General features: G+C 43.5%; 1 gene segment (V, D, J or C); it reads right to left on the bottom strand.

The window, feature by feature from the left end:
* Positions 1–544: 544 nt before the first annotated feature.
* On the bottom strand, positions 545–25,594 carry LOC134976529 (immunoglobulin heavy variable 3-33-like). The segment is given in 3 exon segments: positions 545–903; positions 3,615–3,670; positions 25,581–25,594. Coding segments are annotated over 3 exon segments (429 nt in total).
* Positions 25,595–27,346: the final 1,752 nt, after the last annotated feature.

Below are 27,346 nucleotides of genomic sequence, written 5' to 3'. Positions count from 1 at the left end.
AATTCTATGATTTAAGCTGTTTTTGAGGGTTTCTTGAAAAAAAAACCCACCCGAATCCAAAAAGGCACCCGAATCCGACAAAATTTTTTAGGGAGGTTTTGCCAAAACGCGTCCGAATCCAAAACACGACCGCGGAACCGAATCCAAAACGAAAACACAATACCTGAAAAATGCCTGCTGCACATCTCTAGTAAGAAGGAAATGTGTTTGTTAAAGGTAACAAGTACAACATTGTAGAATATATACTGAATAACCAACTTTCCGTTGTTAAATTATCAGTATAAAAGGGTGCCCAGCAGTAGGCTTGGGTTTGGTATTCCCCTTTCACGCAGGCGTCGGTGCATGTACAGTTAAGCCCTCTGGGGGAGAGTTTGTAGTGATGGACAACCATTGCCAGATCCCCTCTCCCCCACCTCCAAGCCCCATAACAACCATACCCTCAACACTCATTCTGCCATGAGTACAGCTGAGAGAGATGTGCTGTGGGTTAAATAACTCTGCCACAAAACATCTGTCTTCCTGGATAATTTCCTTTCTTCAAAATCTAATGCAAGCAGGATATTGTAATATGTTTAGAAAGTTTTAAACACTGTGTCTTAGCACAGAAATATGTTGCAGTATCTGAAGTAATCAGGCTTTTCACTTCTAGAAATGTCACATTGTCAGCATTGTTTCTTGTTATTTCCACACGTCCTTCCACAGATTTGGCATATACTGTTTTTCTGGCATCATACCAAATTACCCACAACCATTCTAGTCCTTTCCCATGTGCCTGGCGGATCCAGTGCATCCCATATTGGCTGAAATCAAACCCAGATCCTCGGCAAGTTAATTTAAAAGAATCGTTAGGCTTTCTCAGTATTTGGGACTGTGTCTGTGTTAATGCGGCATCGGACTGAATCCCTGCAACAGAGAAACATTCAGAAATGTTAATTTACTGGTTACAGTATTTTGACTTTGTAGTTAGAATTGTTGCTCTTGCCATAGAATACATACATACAGTGACAGGGTAATACAAAACAAAATGAATCAGAAAGACTCACTTACCTGGAACCAAAAATAGCAGAAAGACCCATATTAATGACATATCCATAATGCTGCTGATGTGATACAGAAGACAGGAAGATACCAAACAGAGATCCAAGGAGACATAATATTCATACCGAAGATGAATCATTTGAATATTGTAATTTGCATATGCATTGTAGATCTTAGATTAGCGCAACAATTAACAAAGTATGTTTCACAGAGTAAAGTTTATGTTTAACAATCTAACTACACTTGTAATTACAGAATGAGAAATACATTTACAGGATTTTATAAGCACTTTGTGTTTTAGCCTGGTGATCTCTGTATCACTGGCATCTACAGTAGCAGTCTTTCTGTGCTCCATGCTGCTTCATCTGGATTACATATGTTTTACCGGTAGACAGGATGCGAGCTAACAGTCCCCCTGTGGGCTCGCTTCGCATGCCGCGCTGGGGGCTCGGTGGCTCATTGCGCTCACCACAGGATCTATTCCCACTCTATGGGTGTAGTGAGTGGAAATAGCCCTGGTGCACCGGGATTCCGGCTGCCGTCATTGTTGGCTGTCGGTATTTCGACATCGGTATCCTGAACGCCAGGATCCTGACACCCTGCATTTTAAAAGCAACCCCTTCATTTCTGTGCAATGGTCTGCATTAACCTCTGAGTGGTATTTGATGCCTTTGCAATAAATCTCTGCCCTTGTGTTGCTATACTCGTGCAGTATCTTTGACTTGTTTGCAGAGCCCTTTCCTCATTTTTTCATACTGAATGACTTCACAAAGACAGAGAGGTATTTATATTTCCTTATTAAATTGAAGCCAGAGCATCCACCAATTTTTGCACTGCGAATGCATCCAAGCTGAACATACAACTACGCAACTTTGAAAAACTACTGGCAATTCAGAGCCATATTTAATTCAGCCACATCTCCACTTGCAGCTGAATGTGTGTAACAGGGCAGAAACTGAGCATTCGCATGTAGACTATCTGTCTGAGGTCATGTCATAGGGGTGTGGATCATAGGATTGACAGTAATTAGGTCGACCACTATTGGTCGACAGTGACTAGATAGACACCTGAAATAGGTCAACACGGTCATTCAGTCGACATGTTAAAAGGTAGACATGAGGTTTTTATTTTATTTTGGTGCTGCTTTCTTCGTAAAGTGACCGGGAACCCCAAGTCGCTTCGCTCGCCATCATGCTGGCAAGATGCCTTGCTCCACTACCGCTGCACTCAGCACAGGTTACCGTTCCCAATTGTAGTCCACGTGGATCATAAATTATTATTTAAAAAAAAAAACTCATGTCGACCTTTTCATGTGTTGACCTTATCCATGTCGGCCTATAGACTACGTCGACCTAATGCATGTCGACCAATAGAGGTCAACCTAATGAGTGTAGACCAAAGTGCAGTCCACCTAAAGACCGGATCCCATGTCATGGTGTGTACTGCAGATTGAACGGGAGGCTATGCTGAGTGCATGTGCAGTATGCAGAGATCCTTCTGTTTTCAGATGAATTTCTTGTACCAAGTATACAGTAGGGCTGATGTAAATGGGAGCTGATAGTGATGTTGGCTACATTCACAAGTGGACAGGTAGGAGCAGTGTGCCTAAGTAGAGGCAGCCAACAGGGCCGTCTTAAGAGCAGTGTAGGCCCCTGGGCACAGCAATGCACTGGGGCCCCTACCCATCCTCCAGCGGTAGGGGTGGGGGGTGCTGTCAGTGGCAGCTTTGATATACTGTGGGCAGTAGGGGGTGTTCTATGTTCCGCTCAGCATGTAGGACCTGCAGGAGTAATTTCTGCTAATACTCCTTTCCTGCACAGACAGGACAGGAGGGAGAACACTAAACTGTAGAAGGGGGCACTGAGCTGAACAAAGGGGCTCTGGTACATGACTTCCAGTGTGGTAGCGCATGTTTAGTACGTAGGGGAGGGGTGGATAGTGGAGTGGGATTAATATTCATCATTTTCTGGTGGGAGGGCAGCTTGCTTGACTGCAGATATCTCCAGTTCATGGATATAGATTTCTTAGCTTTGAATGGGAAAAAAATAGAGATCCCCACCATTCAGATGGTACTGGGGTCTTGGGGATAAGAGTTCAGGATCCAGAGCAATCCACCAACATAAATATAAAACTGCATATTAGGCGTGTTGAGCTGGAGCAGGGACCAGCTGATTGAAGGTTGATATCTCTGGTTCTGGGCATAGTAGAGACAGGCTGCCAATGTCCACCAAAAGGGGAGAGTGCCATCTTTTGGAGGATTCCCTCCTAAAAACTATACGTCAGACAGAACCTGAGATATCTGGCTGGGAATAGCAATTAACAGGCTTGGATGGGGACCACTGCTTTGAAGTTGGATATCTCCAGTTCCCCAGGGATGATTTTCAATAATCTGGTACCTCTGGAAAGAGTAGACCCTCATCTATCAGCCCATATACCCTGCTCTTATACTCCTGGGGGCCCTTGGACAAGTGCCCATTGAGCCCATACAAAAATGACGGCCCTGGCAGCCAATTCAGAATACATGTGATGATTCACATTCATTTCCAAGCATGCAAAGCAGCTGCATCTTCACTTACCTGCAAGCAACTCTAAATAAGCCCCATTGTGAAATTTCTGAGTTAATATATTGCGTCTGTATAATTTAAAAGTCACATTAATACAGCTTTAAAAATTATATTATTTCTGTGTTTCATTTTTAGTAATTTTAGGAAACATTTGGAATTATGATTTTATTTTACATGGTTCTCGATACTTATATATAAATGTCAACAATTCTTTATTAGTCTATTTCATATTGAGAATCCCTGTCTCTTTGGTCCTTCTCATATATTCTCCTGAGATCCTGTCCATGTAACTCTGGGCCCGTTTCAGAGATTTACATAAATCCGATACTTACGTAAATCTCTGTTGTTTAATAATCTACGTATGAGCATATCTCGTCTGGCGACATCACTCGCAGTGCTGTGAAAGCATCAGCATGATTGACATGCTGCTGGCATTTGGGGGTGGCTATGGGGAACTTTCTAGAAAATGGAGGCGTGTTGACCTCATTATTATCTGGGGTTCTGAAGCCACTGCTGCATGATTTTGCCAACCATCCTGACCATTATGATGGTAACTCAGATGTCCAATCATGTTCACATGGTTGATCTGATGCTGCATCTTTGGATGCAGCATGAGATCACAGAAGTTGACAGTGGGTGTTTTTTTACTTAAGAAACCTCCTGCAGATTTTTCATTATTTGGAAACAGCTGCTGTGTAGAGAGATGCAGCAGCTGTGCCGCTAGTGTCCGCCTCTGAATCAGCCCCCCTATGTCCTGTCCTCTGGAACCATCCCTTTTTTCTATGACACTATTTTTTGCCCTGGCACTCTATCACCATACCAGCGATCCTGTGCACTAACATCCTTCCTCTCCTCTGTTTAAAGTAAAGACAAGAGAAATTCTGATTATTGTGTATTTACAGTGCATCTGAAAAGTATTCACAGCGGCTCACTTTTTCCACATTTTGTTATGTTATAGCCTCATTCCAAAATGGAATAAATTAATTTTTTCCCTCAAAATTCTACACATAATACCCCATAATGACAATGTGAAAGAAGTTTTTTTTGAGATTTTTGCAAATTTATTAAAAATAGAAAACAAAGAAATCACATGTACATAAGTATTCACAGCCTTTGCCAAGAAGCTGAAAATTGAGCTCAAGTGCATCCTGTTTCCACTGATCATCCTTGAGATGTTCCTATAGCTTAATTAGAGTCCACCTGTGGTAAATTCAGTTGATTGGACATGATTTGGAAAGGCACACAACTGTCTATGTAAGGTCCCACACAGTGCATGTCTGAGCACAAACCAAGCATGAAGTCAAAGGAATTGTCTGTAGACCTCCAAGACAGGATTGTCTCAGCACAAATCTGGGGAAGGGTACAGAAAAATATCTGCTGCTTTGAATGTCCCAATGAGCACAGTGGCCTCCATTATCCATAAATGGAAGAAGTTCGGAACCACCAGGACTCTTCCTAGAGCTAGCCAGCCGTCTAAACTGAGCGATCGGGGAGAAGGGCCCTAGTCAGGGAGGTGACAAGAACCCAATGGTCACTCAGTCAGAGCTACAACATTCCTCAGTGGAGAGAGGAAAACCTTCCAGGAGGACAACCATTTCTGCAGCAATCTACCAATCAGGCCTGTATGGTAGAGTGGCCAGACAGAAGCCACTCCTTAGTAAAAAGCACATGGCAGCCCACCTGGAGTTTACCAAAATGCAGTTGAAGGACTCTCAGTCCATGAGAAACAAAATTCTCTGGTCTGATGAGACAAAGATTGAACTCTTTGGCATGAATGCCAGGCGTCATGTTTGGAGGAAACCAGGCACCGCTCATAACCAGGCCAATACCATCCCTACAGTGAAGCATGGTGGTGGCAGCATCATGCTGTGGGGATGTTTTTCAGTGGCAGGAACTGGAAGACTAGTCAGGATAGAGGGAAAGTTCAATGCAGCAATGTACAGAGACATCCTGGATGAAAACCTGCCCCAGAGCACTCTTGACCTCAGACTGGGGAGACGGTTCATCTTTCAGAAGGACAGCGACCCTAATCACACAGCCAAGATATCAAAGGAGTGGCTTCAAGACAACTCTGTGAATGTCTTTGAGTGGTCCAAACAGAGCCCAGACTTAAATCCAATTGAACATCTCTGGAGAGATCTGAAAATGGCTGTGCACCGACGCCTCTCATCCAACTTGATGGAGCTTGAGAGGTGCTGCAAAGAGGAATGCGCGAAACTGCCCAAAGATAGGTGTGCCAAGCTTGTGGCATCATATGCAAAAAGACAAGGCTGTAATTACTGCCAAAGGTGCATCAACAAATTATTGAGCAAAGGCTGTGAATACTTATGTACACGTGAATTCTTAGTTTTTTATTTTTAATAAATTAATGAAGCACTGTGAATACTTTCTGAATGCACTAGATTTATCACAATTGTAATGTGGGGCACACTCTTAAGCAATGGATCGGCCATCTGCCCGTCCCACCGATAGACCAAACGACTTGGTAAGTATGTGGCCCAGCATAGACACTTACCAATCAGCCGACTTATATGTCTAGCCACAGGAATTAGTGATGATGTAATTGCTGTTTTTTTCTACACCCAGCATATGGGTCAGTCAGTTGCCCATACAAACAGGCAGATATATATAAAAGATATGTTGCATATGTCATACTGCATGGCCAACTGCAATATACTGTATTGGACGTACACACCGACTAATGACAATAATGATATATATCATTCATCAGCTGTATGAATGATATATTGCCAATTGTGTACCCAGCATAAAGCATACAGTTGTTTGCATATAAATAAGCAGGAATAATAAACTCGGCACATCTCTAATAAATGTAATTAAATACAAATCACAAATACAATGGGCAAATTCAACTTAAGTAAGACACTAGCCTCTGTTCTATTCCTCCTTGACAAGTCAAATAGGAGCCATCATTCATTTAATTTTTCTTTAAGATAGAGAGGTCATTACAAAGGAATCTTGATTAGAGATGTGCGGTTCGGTTCTCCAGAAATCTGAATTCACCTGAATTTTGTGTATCTGTACCGAACCAAAACCTGGTCTGGGAGATGCAATCCAAACTGAGTCCCGGTTCAAATTTTCCTGTGGTTCGGAATTCAAAATTTGAAATCAGAAATTCAGATTGCGAATTAGATATGATTTGAGAGCTGTTTTTATAAATTTTTATCAATTACGATTTTTTAAATCAAGTTTTCACATTTGTTTCAAGTAACAATGCAGAAACATACCTCCCAACTTCTGTTTATGGGAAGGAGGGACATCTGCGCACGCGAAGCACACGGCCGTCTGAAAAAGGGGTGTGGCCTATGGAAAAGGGGCTGTGAATAGGCAGGAGCCTCCCAACTGCACCCTCCCCCCCCCCCCCCCCGCACTGCGGGACACTGCGGCCCGCGGGTGGGATAACAGGACAGTCCCAAAAAAACGGGACTGTCCTGCGAAAATCGGGACAGTTGGAAGGTATGCCTTGCATAACATTTTTAATGCCAAAGCAGTGAAAAGATAAATTTTACAGTATCTTGAAACTGATTTGCTGTCGAAAATGTGATAACTGCTGCGGTCCCTCCACATTAAATCCTGGGGATGATTATTAGTTGCAGGTACAGTACCTCCTGAAAATGGGATTTTGGTTGATATCCTGGATTTTTTGACCTGTCTTAGGTCAGTGGCTAGGGAGGCACTGGCTAATTTCTGAATATACCAGTGGGGAGGCTGAGCTCATACCTCCCTCACCTTTAGTCTCTGCCTGACATACTTGTATTTCCAGATGAGCACTGCATATTTTGAAGCTAGGGGATCGTGAAACGGCACCTGGACACAGGTGAGGGGGGGGGGGAGTTGGTGGGTGTGGCGCCGTTCGGTGGCTGCGGCACTTGGTGGCGGGATGTGGTGGCAGGTGCAAAAAAAGCCCATAGGCTTCTATAGTGTATCGCCATAAAAAGATGGCAATACCCTCGGTGGCATAAACCCGGCAGCTGGGTCTTAGTATATGTGAAAATGTGGTAAAACCCCAAAATGGGGGTTTTAGCACATTTTCTCTTTAGTACATCCCGCCCTTTTGGAGGCGGAGAGGGGTATCCCGGAAATGGGGGGTGTCTCTCCCATTTTACGGAAGGGACGAGGCCAAGGTCTGCGTGGCTGCATGCATATTTATTGCAAGCTGCAAGAAACTGGCCAGGCTGAGTAAGCCTCAGCTTATGCAGCCTTGCCAAACCTGCAACCATAACAACCGATGGTAACGATGGTGATCCGAGGCAGAGTCTATGGATGCTGCACTGTGGTTGCATGTGCAATGCAGGAGGTGTCTATTTCATATTAGTGATGTGCATCGGAAATTTTTCGGGTTTTGTGTTTTGGTTTTGGGTTTGGTTCCGCGGCCGTGTTTTGGATTCGGACGCGTTTTGGCAAAACCTCACCGAAAATTTTTTGTCGGATTCGGGTGTGTTTTGGATTCGGGTGTTTTTTTCAAAAAACCCTAAAAAACAGCTTAAATCATAGAATTTGGGGGTCATTTTGATCCCACAGTATTATTATCCTCAATAACCATAATTTCCACTCATTTTCAGTCTATTCTGAACACCTCACACCTCACAATATTATTTTTAGTCCTAAAATTTGCACCGAGGTTGCTGGAAGGCTAAGCTAAGCGACACAAGTGGCCGACACAAACACCTGGCCCATCTAGGAGTGGCAATGCAGTGTCAGACAGGATGGCACTTCAAAAAAATAGTCCCCAAACAGCACATGATGCAAAGAAAAAAAGAGGCGCACCAAGGTCGCTGTGTGACTAAGCTAAGCGACACAAGTGGCCGACACAAACACCTGGCCCATCTAGGAGTGGCACTGCAGTGTCAGACAGGATGGCACGTCAAAAAAATAGTCCCCAAACAGCACATGATGCAAAGAAAAAAAGAGGCGCACCAAGGTCGCTGTGTGACTAAGCTAAGCGACACAAGTAACATACATAGTAACATAGTAACATAGTATCTGAGGTTGAAAAAAGACAATTGTCCATCGAGTTCAACCTATTTGTGGTGTCCTATGCATGATGATTTGACTAAAATTTCTGACTGATGCTGCTGTCAGCCATTGCATTTTATCCCTATTTATAGTAACTATAATGCATGACTATGCACCATACCCCTGGATATCCTTTTCCAATAGGAATTTTTCCAACCCATTCTTAAAGGTGTTGACAGATTCCGCCATTACAACTCCCTCGGGCAGGGAATTCCAAACACGTATTGTCCTTACCGTGAAAAAGCCTTTACGCCGTATTGTGCGGAATCTCCTCTCCTCTAACCTGAGCGAGTGTCCACGAGTCCTCTGTGTTGATCTAACCAAAAGCAGGTCCCGCGCAAGCTCTGTGTATTGTCCCCTTATATATTTGTAGATGTTGATCATATCCCCTCTTAGTCTCCGCTTTTCCAATGTAAACATGCCTAGTCTTTCATAGAGATGAGCGGGTTCGGTTCCTCGGAATCCGAACCCGCCCGAACTTCAGCTTTTTTTACACGGATCCGAGTGACTCGGATCTTCCCGCCTTGCTCGGTTAACCCGAGCGCGCCCGAACATCATCATGACGCTGTCGGATTCTCGCGAGGCTCGGATTCTATCGCGAGACTCGGATTCTATATAAGGAGCCGCGCGTCGCCGCCATTTTCACACGTGCATTGAGATTGATAGGGAGAGGACGTGGCTGGCGTCCTCTCCATTTAGATTATAAGAGAGAGAGATTTACTGGAGTTTAGGACTAGGAGGAGTACTGTAGAAGTGTAGAGAGTGCAGAGAGTTTACTAGTGAGTGACCACCAGACAGTGCAGTTTATTTAATATATCCGTTCTCTGCCTGAAAAAAGCGATACACACAGTGACTCAGTCACATACCATATCTGTGTGCACTGCTCAGGCTCAGCCCAGTGTGCTGCATCATCTATATATATTATATATCTGTCTGACTGCTCAGCTCACACAGCTTATAATTGTGGGGGAGACTGGGGAGCACTGCAGTGCCAGTTATAGGTTATAGCAGGAGCCAGGAGTACATAATATTATATAGTGAGTGACCACCAGACAGTGCAGTTTATTTAATATATCCGTTCTCTGCCTGAAAAAAGCGATACACACAGTGACTCAGTCACATACCATACCTGTGTGCACTGCTCAGGCTCAGCCCAGTGTGCTGCATCATCTATATATATTATATATCTGTCTGACTGCTCAGCTCACACAGCTTATAATTGTGGGGGAGACTGGGGAGCACTGCAGTGCCAGTTATAGGTTATAGCAGGAGCCAGGAGTACATAATATTATATTAAAATTAAACAGTGCACACTTTTGCTGCAGGAGTGCCACTGCCAGTGTGACTGACCAGTGACCTGACCACACTGACCACCAGTATAGTTAGTAGTATACTTATATTGTGATTGCCTGAAAAAGTTAAACACTCGTCGTGTGACTTCACTTGTGTGTTGTTTTTTTTTTTTATTCTATAAACAGACAGTGTCCAGCAGGTCCGTCATTATATAAAGAAAAAAAGAGGCGCTATGAGGTAGCTGTGTGACTAAGCTAAGCGACCCAAGTGGCCGACACAAACACCTGGCCCATCTAGGAGTGGCACTGCAGTGTCAGGCAGGATGGCCCTTCAAAAAAATACTCCCCAAACAGCACATGATGCAAAGAAAAAAAGAGGCGCACCAAGGTCGCTGTGTGACTAAGCTAAGCGACACAAGTGGCCGACACAAACACCTGGCCCATCTAGGAGTGGCACTGCAGTGTCAGACAGGATGGCACTTCCAAAAAATAGTCCCCAAACAGCACATGATGCAAAGAAAAAAAGAGGCGCACCAAGGTCGCTGTGTGACTAAGCTAAGCAACACAAGTGGCCGCCACAAACACCTGGCCCATCTAGGAGTGGCACTGCAGTGTCAGACAGGATGGCACTTCAAAAAAATAGTCCCCAAACAGCACATGATGCAAAGAAAAAAAGAGGGGCACCAAGGTAGCTGGATGGCTAAGCTAAGCATCACAAGTGGCCGACACAAACACCTTGCCCATCTAGGAGTGGCACTGCAGTGTCAGGCAGGATAGCACTTCAAAAAAATAGTCCCCAAACAGCACATGATGCAAAGGAAAAAAGAGGCGCACCAAGGTCGCTGTGTGACTAAGCTAAGCGACACAAGTGGCCGACACAAACACCTGGCCCATCTAGGAGTGGCAATGCAGTGTCAGACAGGATGGCACTTCAAAAAAATAGTCCCCAAACAGCACATGATGCAAAGAAAAAAAGAGGCGCACCAAGGTCGCTGTGTGACTAAGCTAAGCGACACAAGTGGCCGACACAAACACCTGGCCCATCTAGGAGTGGCACTGCAGTGTCAGACAGGATGGCACGTCAAAAAAATAGTCCCCAAACAGCACATGATGCAAAGAAAAAAAGAGGCGCACCAAGGTCGCTGTGTGACTAAGCTAAGCGACACAAGTAACATACATAGTAACATAGTAACATAGTATCTGAGGTTGAAAAAAGACAATTGTCCATCGAGTTCAACCTATTTGTGGTGTCCTATGCATGATGATTTGACTAAAATTTCTGACTGATGCTGCTGTCAGCCATTGCATTTTATCCCTATTTATAGTAACTATAATGCATGACTATGCACCATACCCCTGGATATCCTTTTCCAATAGGAATTTATCCAACCCATTCTTAAAGGTGTTGACAGATTCCGCCATTACAACTCCCTCGGGCAGGGAATTCCAAACACGTATTGTCCTTACCGTGAAAAAGCCTTTACGCCGTATTGTGCGGAATCTCCTCTCCTCTAACCTGAGCGAGTGTCCACGAGTCCTCTGTGTTGATCTAACCAAAAGCAGGTCCCGCGCAAGCTCTGTGTATTGTCCCCTTATATATTTGTAGATGTTGATCATATCCCCTCTTAGTCTCCGCTTTTCCAATGTAAACATGCCTAGTCTTTCATAGAGATGAGCGGGTTCGGTTCCTCGGAATCCGAACCCGCCCGAACTTCAGCTTTTTTTACACGGATCCGAGTGACTCGGATCTTCCCGCCTTGCTCGGTTAACCCGAGCGCGCCCGAACGTCATCATGACGCTGTCGGATTCTCGCGAGGCTCGGATTCTATCGCGAGACTCGGATTCTATATAAGGAGCCGCGCGTCGCCGCCATTTTCACACGTGCATTGAGATTGATAGGGAGAGGACGTGGCTGGCGTCCTCTCCATTTAGATTATAAGAGAGAGAGATTTACTGGAGTTTAGGACTAGGAGGAGTACTGTAGAAGTGTAGAGAGTGCAGAGAGTTTACTAGTGAGTGACCACCAGACAGTGCAGTTTATTTAATATATCCGTTCTCTGCCTGAAAAAAGCGATACACACAGTGACTCAGTCACATACCATATCTGTGTGCACTGCTCAGGCTCAGCCCAGTGTGCTGCATCATCTATATATATTATATATCTGTCTGACTGCTCAGCTCACACAGCTTATAATTGTGGGGGAGACTGGGGAGCACTGCAGTGCCAGTTATAGGTTATAGCAGGAGCCAGGAGTACATAATATTATATAGTGAGTGACCACCAGACAGTGCAGTTTATTTAATATATCCGTTCTCTGCCTGAAAAAAGCGATACACACAGTGACTCAGTCACATACCATACCTGTGTGCACTGCTCAGGCTCAGCCCAGTGTGCTGCATCATCTATATATATTATATATCTGTCTGACTGCTCAGCTCACACAGCTTATAATTGTGGGGGAGACTGGGGAGCACTGCAGTGCCAGTTATAGGTTATAGCAGGAGCCAGGAGTACATAATATTATATTAAAATTAAACAGTGCACACTTTTGCTGCAGGAGTGCCACTGCCAGTGTGACTGACCAGTGACCTGACCACACTGACCACCAGTATAGTTAGTAGTATACTTATATTGTGATTGCCTGAAAAAGTTAAACACTCGTCGTGTGACTTCACTTGTGTGTTGTTTTTTTTTTTATTCTATAAACAGACAGTGTCCAGCAGGTCCGTCATTATATAAAGAAAAAAAGAGGCGCTATGAGGTAGCTGTGTGACTAAGCTAAGCGACCCAAGTGGCCGACACAAACACCTGGCCCATCTAGGAGTGGCACTGCAGTGTCAGGCAGGATGGCCCTTCAAAAAAATACTCCCCAAACAGCACATGATGCAAAGAAAAAAAGAGGCGCACCAAGGTCGCTGTGTGACTAAGCTAAGCGACACAAGTGGCCGACACAAACACCTGGCCCATCTAGGAGTGGCACTGCAGTGTCAGACAGGATGGCACTTCCAAAAAATAGTCCCCAAACAGCACATGATGCAAAGAAAAAAAGAGGCGCACCAAGGTCGCTGTGTGACTAAGCTAAGCAACACAAGTGGCCGCCACAAACACCTGGCCCATCTAGGAGTGGCACTGCAGTGTCAGACAGGATGGCACTTCAAAAAAATAGTCCCCAAACAGCACATGATGCAAAGAAAAAAAGAGGGGCACCAAGGTAGCTGGATGGCTAAGCTAAGCATCACAAGTGGCCGACACAAACACCTTGCCCATCTAGGAGTGGCACTGCAGTGTCAGGCAGGATAGCACTTCAAAAAAATAGTCCCCAAACAGCACATGATGCAAAGGAAAATGAAATAAAAAAGAGGTGCAAGATGGAATTGTCCTTGGGCCCTCCCACCCACCCTTATGTTGTATAAACAGGACATGCACACTTTAACGAACCCATCATTTCAGTGACAGGGTCTGCCACACGACTGTGACTGAAATGACTGGTTGGTTTGGGCCCCCACCAAAAAAGAAGCAATCAATCTCTCTTTGCACAAACTGGCTCTACAGAGGCAAGATGTCCACCTCCTCCTCATCGTCCGATTCCTCACCCCTTTCACTGTGTACATCCCCCTCCTCACAGATTATTAATTCGTCCCCACTGGAATCCACCATCTCAGGTCCCCGTGTACTTTCTGGAGGCAACTGCTGATGGTGAATGTCTCCACGGAGGAATTGATTATAATTCATTTTAATGAACATCATCTTCTCCACATTTTCTGGAAGTAATCTCGTACGCCGATTGCTGACAAGGTGAGTGGCTGCACTAAACACTCTTTCGGAGTACACACTTGTGGGAGGGCAACTTAGGTAGAATAAAGCCAGTTTGTGCAAGGGCCTCCAAATTGCCTCTTTTTCCTGCCAGTATAAGTACGGACTGTCTGACGTGCCTACTTGGATGCGGTCACTCATATAATCCTCCACCATTCTTTCAATGGTGAGAGAATCATATGCAGTGACAGTAGACGACATGTCAGTAATCGTTGGCAGGTCCTTCAGTCCGGACCAGATGTCAGCACTCGCTCCAGACTACCCTGCATCACCGCCAGCGGGTGGGCTCGGAATTCTTATCCTTTTCCTCGCACCCCCAGTTGCGGGAGAATGTGAAGGAGGAGCTGTTGACGGGTCACGTTCCGCTTGACTTGACAATTTTCTCACCAGCAGGTCTTTGAACCTCTGCAGACTTGTGTCTGCCGGAAAGAGAGATACAACGTAGGTTTTAAATCTAGGATCGAGCACGGTGGCCAAAATGTAGTACTCTGATTTCAACAGATTGACCACCCGTGAATCTTGGTTAAGCGAATTAAGGGCTCCATCCACAAGTCCCACATGCCTAGCGGAATCGCTCTGTTTTAGCTCCTCCTTCAATGTCTCCAGCTTCTACTGCAAAAGCCTGATGAGGGGAATGACCTGACTCAGGCTGGCAGTGTCTGAACTGACTTCACGTGTGGCAAGTTCAAAGGGTTGCAGAACCTTGCACAACGTTGAAATCATTCTCCACTGCGCTTGAGTCAGGTGCATTCCACCTCCTTTGCCTATATCGTGGCCAGATGTATAGGCTTGAATGGCCTTTTGCTGCTCCTCCATCCTCTGAAGCATATAGAGGGTTGAATTCCACCTCGTTACCACCTCTTGCTTCAGATGATGGCAGGGCAGGTTCAGGTATGTTTGGTGGTGCTCCAGTCTTCTGTACGCGGTGCCTGAACGCCGAAAGTGGGCCGCAATTCTTCGGCCCACCGACAGCATCTCTTGTACGCACCTGTTGTTTTTTTAAATAATTCTGCACCACCAAATTCAAGGTATGTGCAAAACATGGGACGTGCTGGAATTTGCCCAGATGTAATGCACGCACAATATTGCTGGCATTGTCCGATGTCACAAATCCCCAGGAGAGTCCAATTGGGGTAAGCCATTCTGCGATGATCTTCCTCAGTTGCCGTAAGAGGTTTTCAGCTGTGTGCCTATTCTGGAAAGCGGTGATACAAAGCGTAGCCTGCCTAAGAACGAGTTGGCGTTTGCGAGATGCTGCTACTGGTGCCGCCGCTGCTGTTCTTGCAGCGGGAGGCAATACATCTACCCACTGGGCTGTCACAGTCATATAGTCCTGAGTCTGCCCTGCTACACTTGTCCACATGTCCGTGGTTAAGTGTACATTGGGTACAACTGCATTTTTAAGGACACTGGTGAGTCTTTTTCGGAGGTCTGTGTACATTTTCGGTATCGCCTGCCTAGAGAAATGGAACCTAGATGGTATTTGGTACCGGGGACACAGTACCTCAATCAAGTCTATAGTTGGCTCTGAATTAACGATGGATACCGGAACCACGTTTCTCACCGCCCAGGCTGCCAAGGCCTCAGTTATCCGCTTTGCAGCAGGATGACTGCTGTGATATTTCATCTTCCTCGCAAAGGACTGTTGTACAGTCAATTGCTTACTGGAAGTAGTACAAGTGGTCTTCCAACTTCCCCTCTGGGATGCCGATCGACTCCCAGCAGCAACAACAGCAGCGCCAGCAGCAGTAGGCGTTACACTCAAGGATGCATCGGAGGAATCCCAGGCAGGAGAGGACTCGTCAGACTTGCCAGTGACATGGCCTGCAGGATTATTGGCTTTCCTGGGTAAAGAGGAAATTGACACTGAGGGAGTTGGTGGTGTGGTTTGCAGGAGCTTGGTTACAAGAGGAAGGGATTTAGTGGTCAGTGGACTGCTTCCGCTGTCACCCAAAGTTTTTGAACTTGTCACTGACTTATGATGAATGCGCTGCAGGTGACGTAAAAGGGAGGATGTTCCGAGGTGGTTAACGTCCTTACCCCTACTTATTACAGCTTGACAAAGGCAACACACGGCTTGACACCTGTTGTCCGCATTTGTGTTGAAATAATTCCACACCGAAGAGCTGATTTTTTTTGTATTTTGACCAGGCATGTCAATGGCCATATTCCTCCCACGGACAACAGGTGTCTCCCCGGGTGCCTGACTTAAACAAACAACCTCACCATCAGAATCCTCCTTGTCAATTTCCTCCCCAGCGCCAGCAACACCCATATCCTCATCCTGGTGTACTTCAACACTGACATCTTCAATTTGACTATCAGGAACTGGACTGCGGGTGCTCCTTCCAGCACTTGCAGGGGGCGTGCAAATGGTGGAAGGCGCAAGCTCTTCCCGTCCAGTGTTGGGAAGGTCAGGCATCGCAACCGACACAATTGGACTCTCCTAGGGGATTTGTGATTTCGAAGAACGCACAGATCTTTGCTGTGCTTTTGCCAGCTTAAGTCTTTTCTTTTTTCTAGCGAGAGGATGAGTGCTTCCATCCTTATTTGAAGCTGAACCACTAGCTATGAACATAGGCCAGGGCCTCAGCCGTTCCTTGCCACTCCGTGTCGTAAATGGCATATTGGCAAGTTTACGCTTCTCCTCAGATGCTTTTAATTTTGATTTTTGGGTCATTTTACTGAACTTTTGTGTTTTGGATTTTACATGCTCTCTACTATGACATTGGGCATCGGCCTTGGCAGACGACGTTGATGGCATTTCATCTTCTCGGCCATGACTAGTGGCAGCAGCTTCAGCACGAGGTGGAAGTAGATCTTGATCTTTCCCTATTTTTTTAACCTCCACATTTTTGTTCTCCATATTTTAATGTGTGGAATTATATGGTGGACACTGTCAGCAAACTGCTAAACTAGTCTAAAATGCACCACAGGTATACAATGTAGATGGATAGTATACTTAATGGATGACGAGTGACGACACAGAGGTAGGTACAGCAGTGGCCTACCATACTGCTATATATAGTATACTGGTGGACACTGTCAGCAAACTGCTAAACTAGTCTAAAATGCACCACAGGTATACAATGTAGATGGATAGTATACTTAATGGATGACAAGTGACGACACAGAGGTAGATACAGCAGTGGCCTACCGTACTGCTATATAAAGTATACTGGTGGACACTGTCAGCAAACTGCTAAACTAGTCTAAAATGCACCACAGGTATACAATGTAGATGGATAGTATACTTAATGGATGACGAGTGACGACACAGAGGTAGGTACAGCAGTGGCCTACCGTACTGCTATATATAGTATACTGGTGGACACTGTCAGCAAACTGCTAAACTAGTCTAAAATGCACCACAGGTATACAATGTAGATGGGTAGTATACTTAATGGATGACGAGTGACGACACAGAGGTAGGTACAGCAGTGGCCTACCATACTGCTATATATAGTATACCGGTGGACACTGTCAGCAAACTGCTAAACTAGTCTAAAATGCACCACAGGTGTACAATGTAGATGGATAGTATACTTAATGGATGACGAGTGACGACACAGAGGTAGGTACAGCAGTGGCCTACCGTACTGCTATATATAGTATACCGGTGGACACTGTCAGCAAACTGCTAAACTAGTCTAAACTGCACCACAGGTATACAATGTAGATGGATAGTATACTTAATGGATGACGAGTGACGACACAGAGGTAGGTACAGCAGTGGCCTACCGTACTGCTATATATAGTATACTGGTGGACACTGTCAGCAAACTGCTAAACTAGTCTAAAATGCACCACAGGTATACAATGTAGATGGAGAGTATACTTAATGTATGACGAGTGACGACACAGAGGTAGGTACAGCAGTGGCCTACCGTACTGCTATATATAGTATACCGGTGGACACTGTCAGCAAACTGCTAAACTAGTCTAAAATGCACCACAGGTATACAATGTAGATGGATAGTATACTTAATGGATGACGAGTGACAACACATAGGTAGGTACAGCAGTGGCCTACCGTACTGCTATATATAGTATACTGGTGGACACTGTCAGCAAACTGCTAAACTAGTCTAAAATGCACCACAGGTATACAATGTAGATGGATAGTATACTTAGTGGATGACGAGTGACGACACAGAGGGAGGTACAGCAGTGGCCTACCATACTGCTATATATAGTATACTGGTGGACACTATCAGCAAACTGCTAAACTAGTCTAAAATGCACCACAGGTATACAATGTAGATGGATAGTATACTTAATGGATGACAAGTGACGACACAGAGGTAGATACAGCAGTGGCCTACTGTACTGCTATATAAAGTATACTGGTGGACACTGTCAGCAAACTGCTAAACTAGTCTAAAATACACCACAGGTATACAATGTAGATGGATAGTATACTTAATGGATGACGAGTGACGACACAGAGGTAGGTACAGCAGTGGCCTACCGTACTGCTATATATAGTATACTGGTGGACACTGTCAGCAAACTGCTAAACTAGTCTAAAATGCACCACAGGTATACAATGTAGATGGGTAGTATACTTAATGGATGACGAGTGACGACACAGAGGTAGGTACAGCAGTGGCCTACCATACTGCTATATATAGTATACCGGTGGACACTGTCAGCAAACTGCTAAACTAGTCTAAAATGCACCACAGGTGTACAATGTAGATGGATAGTATACTTAATGGATGACGAGTGACGACACAGAGGTAGGTACAGCAGTGGCCTACCGTACTGCTATATATAGTATACCGGTGGACACTGTCAGCAAACTGCTAAACTAGTCTAAAATGCACCACAGGTATACAATGTAGATGGATAGTATACTTAATGGATGACGAGTGACGACACAGAGGTAGGTACAGCAGTGGCCTACCGTACTGCTATATATAGTATACTGGTGGACACTGTCAGCAAACTGCTAAACTAGTCTAAAATGCACCACAGGTATACAATGTAGATGGGTAGTATACTTAATGGATGACGAGTGACGACACAGAGGTAGGTACAGCAGTGGCCTACCGTACTGCTATATATAGTATACTGGTGGACACTGTCAGCAAACTGCTAAGCTAGTCTAAAATGCACCACAGGTATACAATGTAGATGGATAGTATACTTAATGGATGACGAGTGACGACACAGAGGTAGGTACAGCAGTGGCCTACCGTACTGCTATATATAGTATACCGGTGGACACTGTCAGCAAACTGCTAAACTAGTCTAAAATGCACCACAGGTATACAATGTAGATGGATAGTATACTTAATGGATGACGAGTGACGACACATAGGTAGGTACAGCAGTGGCCTACTGTACTGCTATATATAGTATACTGGTGGACACTGTCAGCAAACTGCTAAACTAGTCTAAAATGCACCACAGGTATACAATGTAGATGGATAGTATACTTAATGGATGACGAGTGACGACACAGAGGTAGGTACAGCAGTGGCCTACCGTACTGCTATATATAGTATACCGGTGGACACTGTCAGCAAACTGCTAAACTAGTCTAAAATGCACCACAGGTATACAATGTAGATGGATAGTATACTTAATGGATGACGAGTGACGACACAGAGGTAGTTACAGCAGTTTCCTACCGTACTGCTATATATAGTATACTGGTGGACACTGTCAGCAAACTGCTAAACTAGTCTAAAAAGCACCACAGGTATACAATGTAGATAGATAGTATACTTAATGGATGACGAGTGACGACACAGAGGTAGGTACAGCAGTGGCCTACCGTACTGCTATATATAGTATACCGGTGGACACTGTCAGCAAACTGCTAAACTAGTCTAAAATGCACCACAGGTATACAATGTAGATGGATAGTATACTTAATGGATGACGAGTGACGACACATAGGTAGGTACAGCAGTGGCCTACCGTACTGCTATATATAGTATACTGGTGGACACTGTCAGCAAACTGCTAAACAAGTCTAAAATGCACCACAGGTATACAATGTAGATGGATAGTATACTTAATGGATGACGAGTGACGACACAGAGGTAGGTACAGCAGTGGCCTACCGTACTGCTATATATAGTATACCGGTGGACACTGTCAGCAAACTGCTAAACTAGTCTAAAATGCACCACAGGTATACAATGTAGATGGATAGTATACTTAATGGATGACGAGTGACAACACAGAGGTAGGTACAGCAGTGGCCTACCGTACTGCTATATATAGTATACCGGTGGACACTGTCAGCAAACTGCTAAACTAGTCTAAAATGCACCACAGGTATACAATGTAGATGGATAGTATACTAAATGGATGACGAGTGACGACACAGAGGTAGGTACAGCAGTGGCCTACCGTACTGCTATATATAGTATACTGGTGGACACTGTCAGCAAACTGCTAAACTAGTCTAAAATGCACCACAGGTGTACAATGTAGATGGATAGTATACTTAATGGATGACGAGTGACGACACAGAGGTAGGTACAGCAGTGGCCTACCGTACTGCTATATATAGTATACCGGTGGACACTGTCAGCAAACTGCTAAACTAGTCTAAAATGCACCACAGGTATACAATGTAGATGGATAGTATACTTAATGGATGACGAGTGACGACACAGAGGTAGGTACAGCAGTGGCCTACCGTACTGCTATATATAGTATACCGGTGGACACTGTCAGCAAACTGCTAAACTAGTCTAAAATGCACCACAGGTATACAATGTAGATGGATAGTATACTTAATGGATGACGAGTGACGACACAGAGGTAGGTACAGCAGTGGCCTACCGTACTGCTATATATAGTATACTGGTGGACACTGTCAGCAAACTGCTAAACTAGTCTAAAATGCACCACAGGTATACAATGTAGATGGATAGTATACTTAATGGATGACGAATGACGACACAGAGGTAGGTACAGCAGTGGCCTACCGTACTGCTATATATAGTATACCGGTGGACACTGTCAGCAAACTGCTAAACAAGTCTAAAATGCACCACAGGTATACAATGTAGATGGATAGTATACTTAATGGATGACGAGTGACGACACATAGGTAGGTACAGCAGTGGCCTACCGTACTGCTATATAGTATACTGGTGGACACTGTCAGCAAACTGCTAAACTAGTCTAAAATGCACCACAGGTATACAATGTAGATGGATAGTATACTTAATGGATGACGAGTGACGACACAGAGGTTGGTACAGCAGTGGCCTACCGTACTGCTATATATAGTATACCGGTGGACACTGTCAGCAAACTGCTAAACTAGTCTAAAATGCACCACAGGTATACAATGTAGATGGATAGTATACTAAATGGATGACGAGTGACGACACAGAGGTAGGTACAGCAGTGGCCTACCGTACTGCTATATATAGTATACTGGTGGACACTGTCAGCAAACTGCTAAACTAGTCTAAAATGCACCACAGGTATACAATGTAGATGGATAGTATACTTAATGGATGACGAGTGATGACACAGAGGTAGGTACAGCAGTGACCTACCGTACTGCTATATATAGTATACCGGTGGACACTGTCAGCAAACTGCTAAACTAGTCTAAAATGCACTGCAGGTATACAATGTAGATGGATAGTATACTTAATGGATGACGAGTGACGACACAGAGGTAGGTACAGCAGTGGCCTACCGTACTGCTATATATAGTATACTGGTGGACACTGTCAGCAAACTGCTAAACTAGTCTAAAATGCACCACAGGTATACAATGTAGATGGATAGTATACTTAATGGATGACGAGTGACGACACAGAGGTAGGTACAGCAGTGGCCTACCGTACTGCTATATATAGTATACCGGTGGACACTGTCAGCAAACTGCTAAACTAGTCTAAAATGCACCACAGGTATACAATGTAGATGGATAGTATACTTAATGGATGACGAGTGACGACACAGAGGTAGGTACAGCAGTGGCCTACCGTACTGCTATATATAGTATACCGGTGGACACTGTCAGCAAACTGCTAAACTAGTCTAAAATGCACCACAGGTATACAATGTAGATGGATAGTATACTTAATGGATGACGAGTGACGACACAGAGGTAGGTACAGCAGTGCACTCTGCACTGTACTCCTCCTATATAATATTAATTATACTGGTGGTCCCCAGTCCCCACAATAAAACAGCACACTGTGAGCACAGATATGGAGTGTTTTTCAGGCAGACAACGTATACTGGTGGTCACTGTCAGCAAAACTCTGCACTGTACTCCTGCTATAGCTGCTTCCCAGTCCCCACAATTAAGCAGTGTGAGCACTCAGCACAGATATATCATGCAGCACACTGAGCACAGATATGGTATGGAGCATTTTTTTCAGTCAGAGAACGGATAAAAACTGGTGGTCACTTATCAGCAAAACTCTGCACTGTACTCCTAACAGCTGCTTCCCTATCCTCCCCACAATTAGTAATAAACAAGCAATCAACTGTCTCTTCTACAATAAATAAACGGAGAGGACGCCAGCCACGTCCTCTCCCTATCATCTCCACTGCACGTGTGAAAATGGCGGCAACGCGCGGCTGCTTATATAGAATCCGAATCTCACGAGAATCCGACAGCGGGATGATGACGTTCGGGCACGCTCGGGTTAACCGAGCCATACGGGAGAATACGAGTATGGCTCGGACCCGTGTAAAAAGGGTAAAGTTCGGGAGGGTTCGGTTTCTCGGAAACCGAACCCGCTCATCACTATTTCATATAGACGCCTCCTGCAGCATTTGTATTCTGGTGGACAGTATTACAAAGCCGCTTGTGTGCAGCTCTGCAATTCCGTCCATCTCTGAATCAGGCCCGTGGTGAATTTTAAATATAAAAATGATTAGAATAATATAACGCTGATATTTATAAGTTCTAAATATCTTCCTTCTATTATTCTAATAATTTTTAAAGTAAAAACTCTTGAGTATACTGGAGTATGACAGGTGAGGGTCTGTTTCCGCTACCTACCCTGACCGCACGTCACTGCTGTCTACATACTTCACTGATCTGGTGGGTAATTGTAAGTCACATCAGACAGTGATATCTTCTATGAGGCAATTTTATTTGACTACACAGTTTGTTAGCAGGTCTTTAGAGAGATTCACCACATTAGACATATATGTGTATAGCTTACACTTCAGTGAATAGAACCAGAATCATTATATTTTATTCAGTACTTAGAAATCCAGTCATCTAACTTAGGCTGGTTACACACCTGACCTACACATCTGCAGACCCGCCATTGCTCCACCTAAGCAGCCAATCAAGGTAAGTGTGCACACTTATCGATCAGACGCTTGACATGTTAGTCAGGATCCCCAGCTGGGTGGGCATTTGAATTTGCATGCCCAACTGTGACATCTGCTCCCCTGCAGCAAGTGTATGAGTGATTTGCAGACTGCGGTACACCCTGCCATATGTGGCGATATATCTTCAGTCATATCTGCCATTGGCTGTCCTGCACAACGTAGCAATATGTTTGTGATCGTCATTCACAGACATATCGGATGGGTGTACACACCCATCAACGGCTCATGATATATCAGCCATTTGCTTGAACAGACAATATTTCAGCCAGTGTCTACCCAGTTTTACTCTTATTCTCAGGGGCATAACTAGGGCCTAGAAGGTTGCACTATTGTTCCCCCATAACACCAATGTTTAACTTGCAGCATGTCTGGAATAGCACCCTATACTCTAGAAACTAAGTCACCCAAAGCATCCTTAGGGTGCTCTGGTCGCCCTGCTACAGTCCTGTTCAGCTGATTTACAGGCAGAAGATTTATGGCTATTTTTCGAATTTTAATTAGTTTTTTTCTTTTGCATATACCGTACCAGTATATTTGTTATATTTTATTTTAACCTTCTTTTTTTTTACATATTTTGCAATCTTTGTCTGTGTGACTACGTATATTAATAAATACCAATAAAGGTTAATATGTTTTAAATTGCACTATCACCTTCCTAGTGCACCCAAGTATCCTTCTTTCCCAATAACATTTAATACACTGCATTTATGTTAAGTATTTTATTATTATTATTATTATTATTATTATTATTATTATTATCCTTTATTTATATGGCGCCAGATGGGACCCGCAGCACCCAATTACAGAGTACATAAACAAATAAGTAAAAACAAGAAAACAGTGACTTACAGTACAATACAATATAGAACAAGTATAGGGTATATAAATATGGCTGCATCAGCAGACAACACTGAAATAAGTATCAGAGTGGTACCATCAAAAGGAGTATTGAAAAGAAGATAGGTTTTGTAAGAGACGTAAGAACACAAGGGAAGAGGGCCCTGCTCGTGAAAGTTTACATGTGTTACATGTGTTAATTGCAAATAACAAGTAAGTGGACCCCTGCGCTGGATAATGTAGGCAGCAATTGGATATCTACCAGTGTTATCAAAACTGGAAAAGGCAATAATAGACAAAATAAAGATTGGATATCTTATGCGCCCAACATTTGATAAGATAAAACAGATACTTATTCATAAGAGAGTTCTCAAGTCGCAAGTCCAAAACAACAGTTCTCCTTCGTCCTTCCTTTAGGTTAGAAGACCCAAGTCTTTTCCTCCAAACATGAATACCGTAAAAGGCAATATAGGGAGAGAAAAGGAGAATCCAATGTGTAGTACAGTCTCTTTTACTGGTCAGAGATGAAATCAATTCTGAAAGGATGGGGTCCTTTGAAGTGAATTCCCACTCTGTGTACGGTCTGTATTAGAGGACCACCTAAATCAACGTGATGGTGTATATTATATCATGCTCACTTTGTGGCTTACATAAAACAAGTGTTCTCATGCACATAAAGGTATCTTTTTCTTTATATGTTACTTCTCCCAGTTAATTCCCATGTGATGCTCAAATGGTCGACTAGAGGGTCAGCTTACATGTGGCTTACTTGTAACAAGTAGATGTAATCATATAAAGGTGTCTTTTAGTTATATTTCTCCAGAAGGTCTGGTGTTTCCATGGACTCCCCTCCAATGGATGTTCAATACAATTGGTAAATGAGAATAATGGTACCAGGTGTTTTCTAATAATCAAGAGAAGCGATTTCTAATGAGCTTACACTTAAGCTTACTTGTGATTAGAAAACACCTGGTACCATTATTCTCATTTACCAATTGTATTGAACATCCATTGGAGGGGAGTCCATGGAAACACCAGACCTTCTGGAGAAATATAACTAAAAGATACCTTTATATGATTACATCTACTTGTTACAAGTAAGCCACATGTAAGCTGACCCTCTAGTCGACCATTTGAGCATCACATGGGAATTAACTGGGAGAAGTAACATATAAAGAAAAAGATACCTTTATGTGCATGAGAACACTTGTTTTATGTAAGCCACAAAGTGAGCATGATATAATATACACCATCACGTTGATTTGGGTGGTCCTCTAATACAGACCGTACACAGAGTGGGAGTTCACTTCAAAGGACCCCATCCTTTCAGAATTGATTTCATCTCTGACCAGTAAAAGAGACTGTACTACACATTGGATTTTCCTTTTCTCTCCCTATATTGCCTTTTACGGTATTCATGTTTGGAGGAAAAGACTTGGGTCTTCTAACCTAAAGGAAGGACGAAGGAGAACTGTTGTTTTGGACTTGCGACTTGAGAACTCTCTTATGAATAAGTATCTGTTTTATCTTATCAAATGTTGGGCGCATAAGATATCCAATCTTTGTTTTGTCTATTATTGCCTTTTCCAGTTTTGATAACACTGGTAGATATCCAATTGCTGCCTACATTATCCAGCGCAGGGGTCCACTTACTTGTTATTTGCCATTATCTGTGTTATCAATAGTGCTCACCTGCGGCAGGATGTTAGGATACAGAGAAAAAAGGAAATTTCTTTTAGATAACATGTTTTTGACTGAAAGGAATGATGCTAACGAACCTATAGAACCGAGCCTAGAGAGAAATATGTATAGTCTAGAGAAAACACTCATAAAAGAAAGTAACATTTGGTGGGAAATTGCCACGCTAGAGAAATACATGGGAGTGAATATGATACCGAAGGGCTTAGTATTACACAAAGAATCGTCCAACCAATTTGAAACTGAAGATTTCAAAAAGGCTTGGAAAAAGATCCTTGATACATGTTCTTTCGCATTAATGTACCTAATTATAAGGGAGAGAAAAAGGATTTTAGAACAAACAGAAGATAAGATCAAAGAATTAACCGTTCTGGTAGAGCCCTTCAATAAAAAGGAGGAATACAAAAAAATGGAGAACATTTTAGAACAAAAGGTTAAGACTAAGGAACGAGAAATCATTCAGCGAAAACAAAGAAAATTCTTCAGAGATAAGAAATTATTAGAGGAAACCAGGGAAGAAGACTGTATATCTATTAGATCTAGAAGTTGTAGTTGCACTTCCAGCAGAGCCACTGTGGAACCAGAGATCATGCCACGGAGATATCAAGAAACTACCGTCCCACGACAACCACATAAAACAAAAAACCTACGGATGGAGGACAACCATCGTATTTCACGGACTCCTATTCGCACTACACGACATAGAAATTACAACAGATTTGATGATAGGAGTAATAATTGGAGATATGAGAATAGTCGTAGAAATAACCAACATTATGAAAGAAAATATATCCCTAAAACCTATAGAAATCGTTATGAAGAAAGCCACGAAGAACCTCAGAGATAGAGATCCAGAGCAGGCAGAAGGAATTTTGAGAAAATTAATTCTAGGGATTTCATCGTAATGGATGAATATCATGCCAATGAGGAAATTGTGTCTCCGGTACCCACCAGGAATAGATACGAGAAATTAGGACAGGAGGCTTTTTTAGGGCGGAACAGAGGGAGAATGATAAGAAGATAATCCGCACAAACAAACGCAAAAAGAGGGGGAAAAGAGGGAAAGGGATTGAAAAGAAAAATAATCCCATCAATACCCTCCCTATAGCAGCATTGGAAAGTACCAATACTACTACTCACCCCCCCATAATAAGGACCGTAGATAATAGGATCTTCAACCTCAGTTCTTATCCCTTGAAGGAAGACGAAATCACAGTACTACAGAAAGGCTTGAAATATGCCCCGGACAACAGAATGAATAAATTCAACACCTACGTGGACTTGCAAAAATTCACTAGAAATTTGACCCTTAAGAGGTTTTTCGTCACGCAAAGAGAAGCCAGTTCAGAAATCAGAAACATCTTTAAACCGAGATCCATATTTTTTCCAACTCATTCAAAAGGTTGTTATGTGGAAACTTTCAATAAGCTGGTAGGGGAAGATTTGGAAAAGATTCTACCTAAAAACAAAAGACATCCGAATATCACTAGAAAGGAAAGGGAGGCATTGAAATCCTTGGAGGAAAATGAAACCATCATTATTAAACCGGCGGATAAGGGGGGTAGTATTGTCGTTATGGACAAAGAGAAATATGAACAGGAAGCCCTAAGGCAATTAAATGACAGAACCACATATAAAGTATTAAGAGGAGACCCGAGTTTAAGAATACAAAAGGAAATAGAATCATTAATCAATAAATACAAGTCTATCAATACCATTAC

Source organism: Pseudophryne corroboree, chromosome 1 (genome assembly GCF_028390025.1).
Source record: "Pseudophryne corroboree isolate aPseCor3 chromosome 1, aPseCor3.hap2, whole genome shotgun sequence".
NCBI lineage: Eukaryota > Metazoa > Chordata > Amphibia > Anura > Myobatrachidae > Pseudophryne > Pseudophryne corroboree.
The sequence above is the reverse complement of the archived record's forward strand: the minus strand, read 5'-3'. Positions and strand labels throughout refer to the sequence as shown.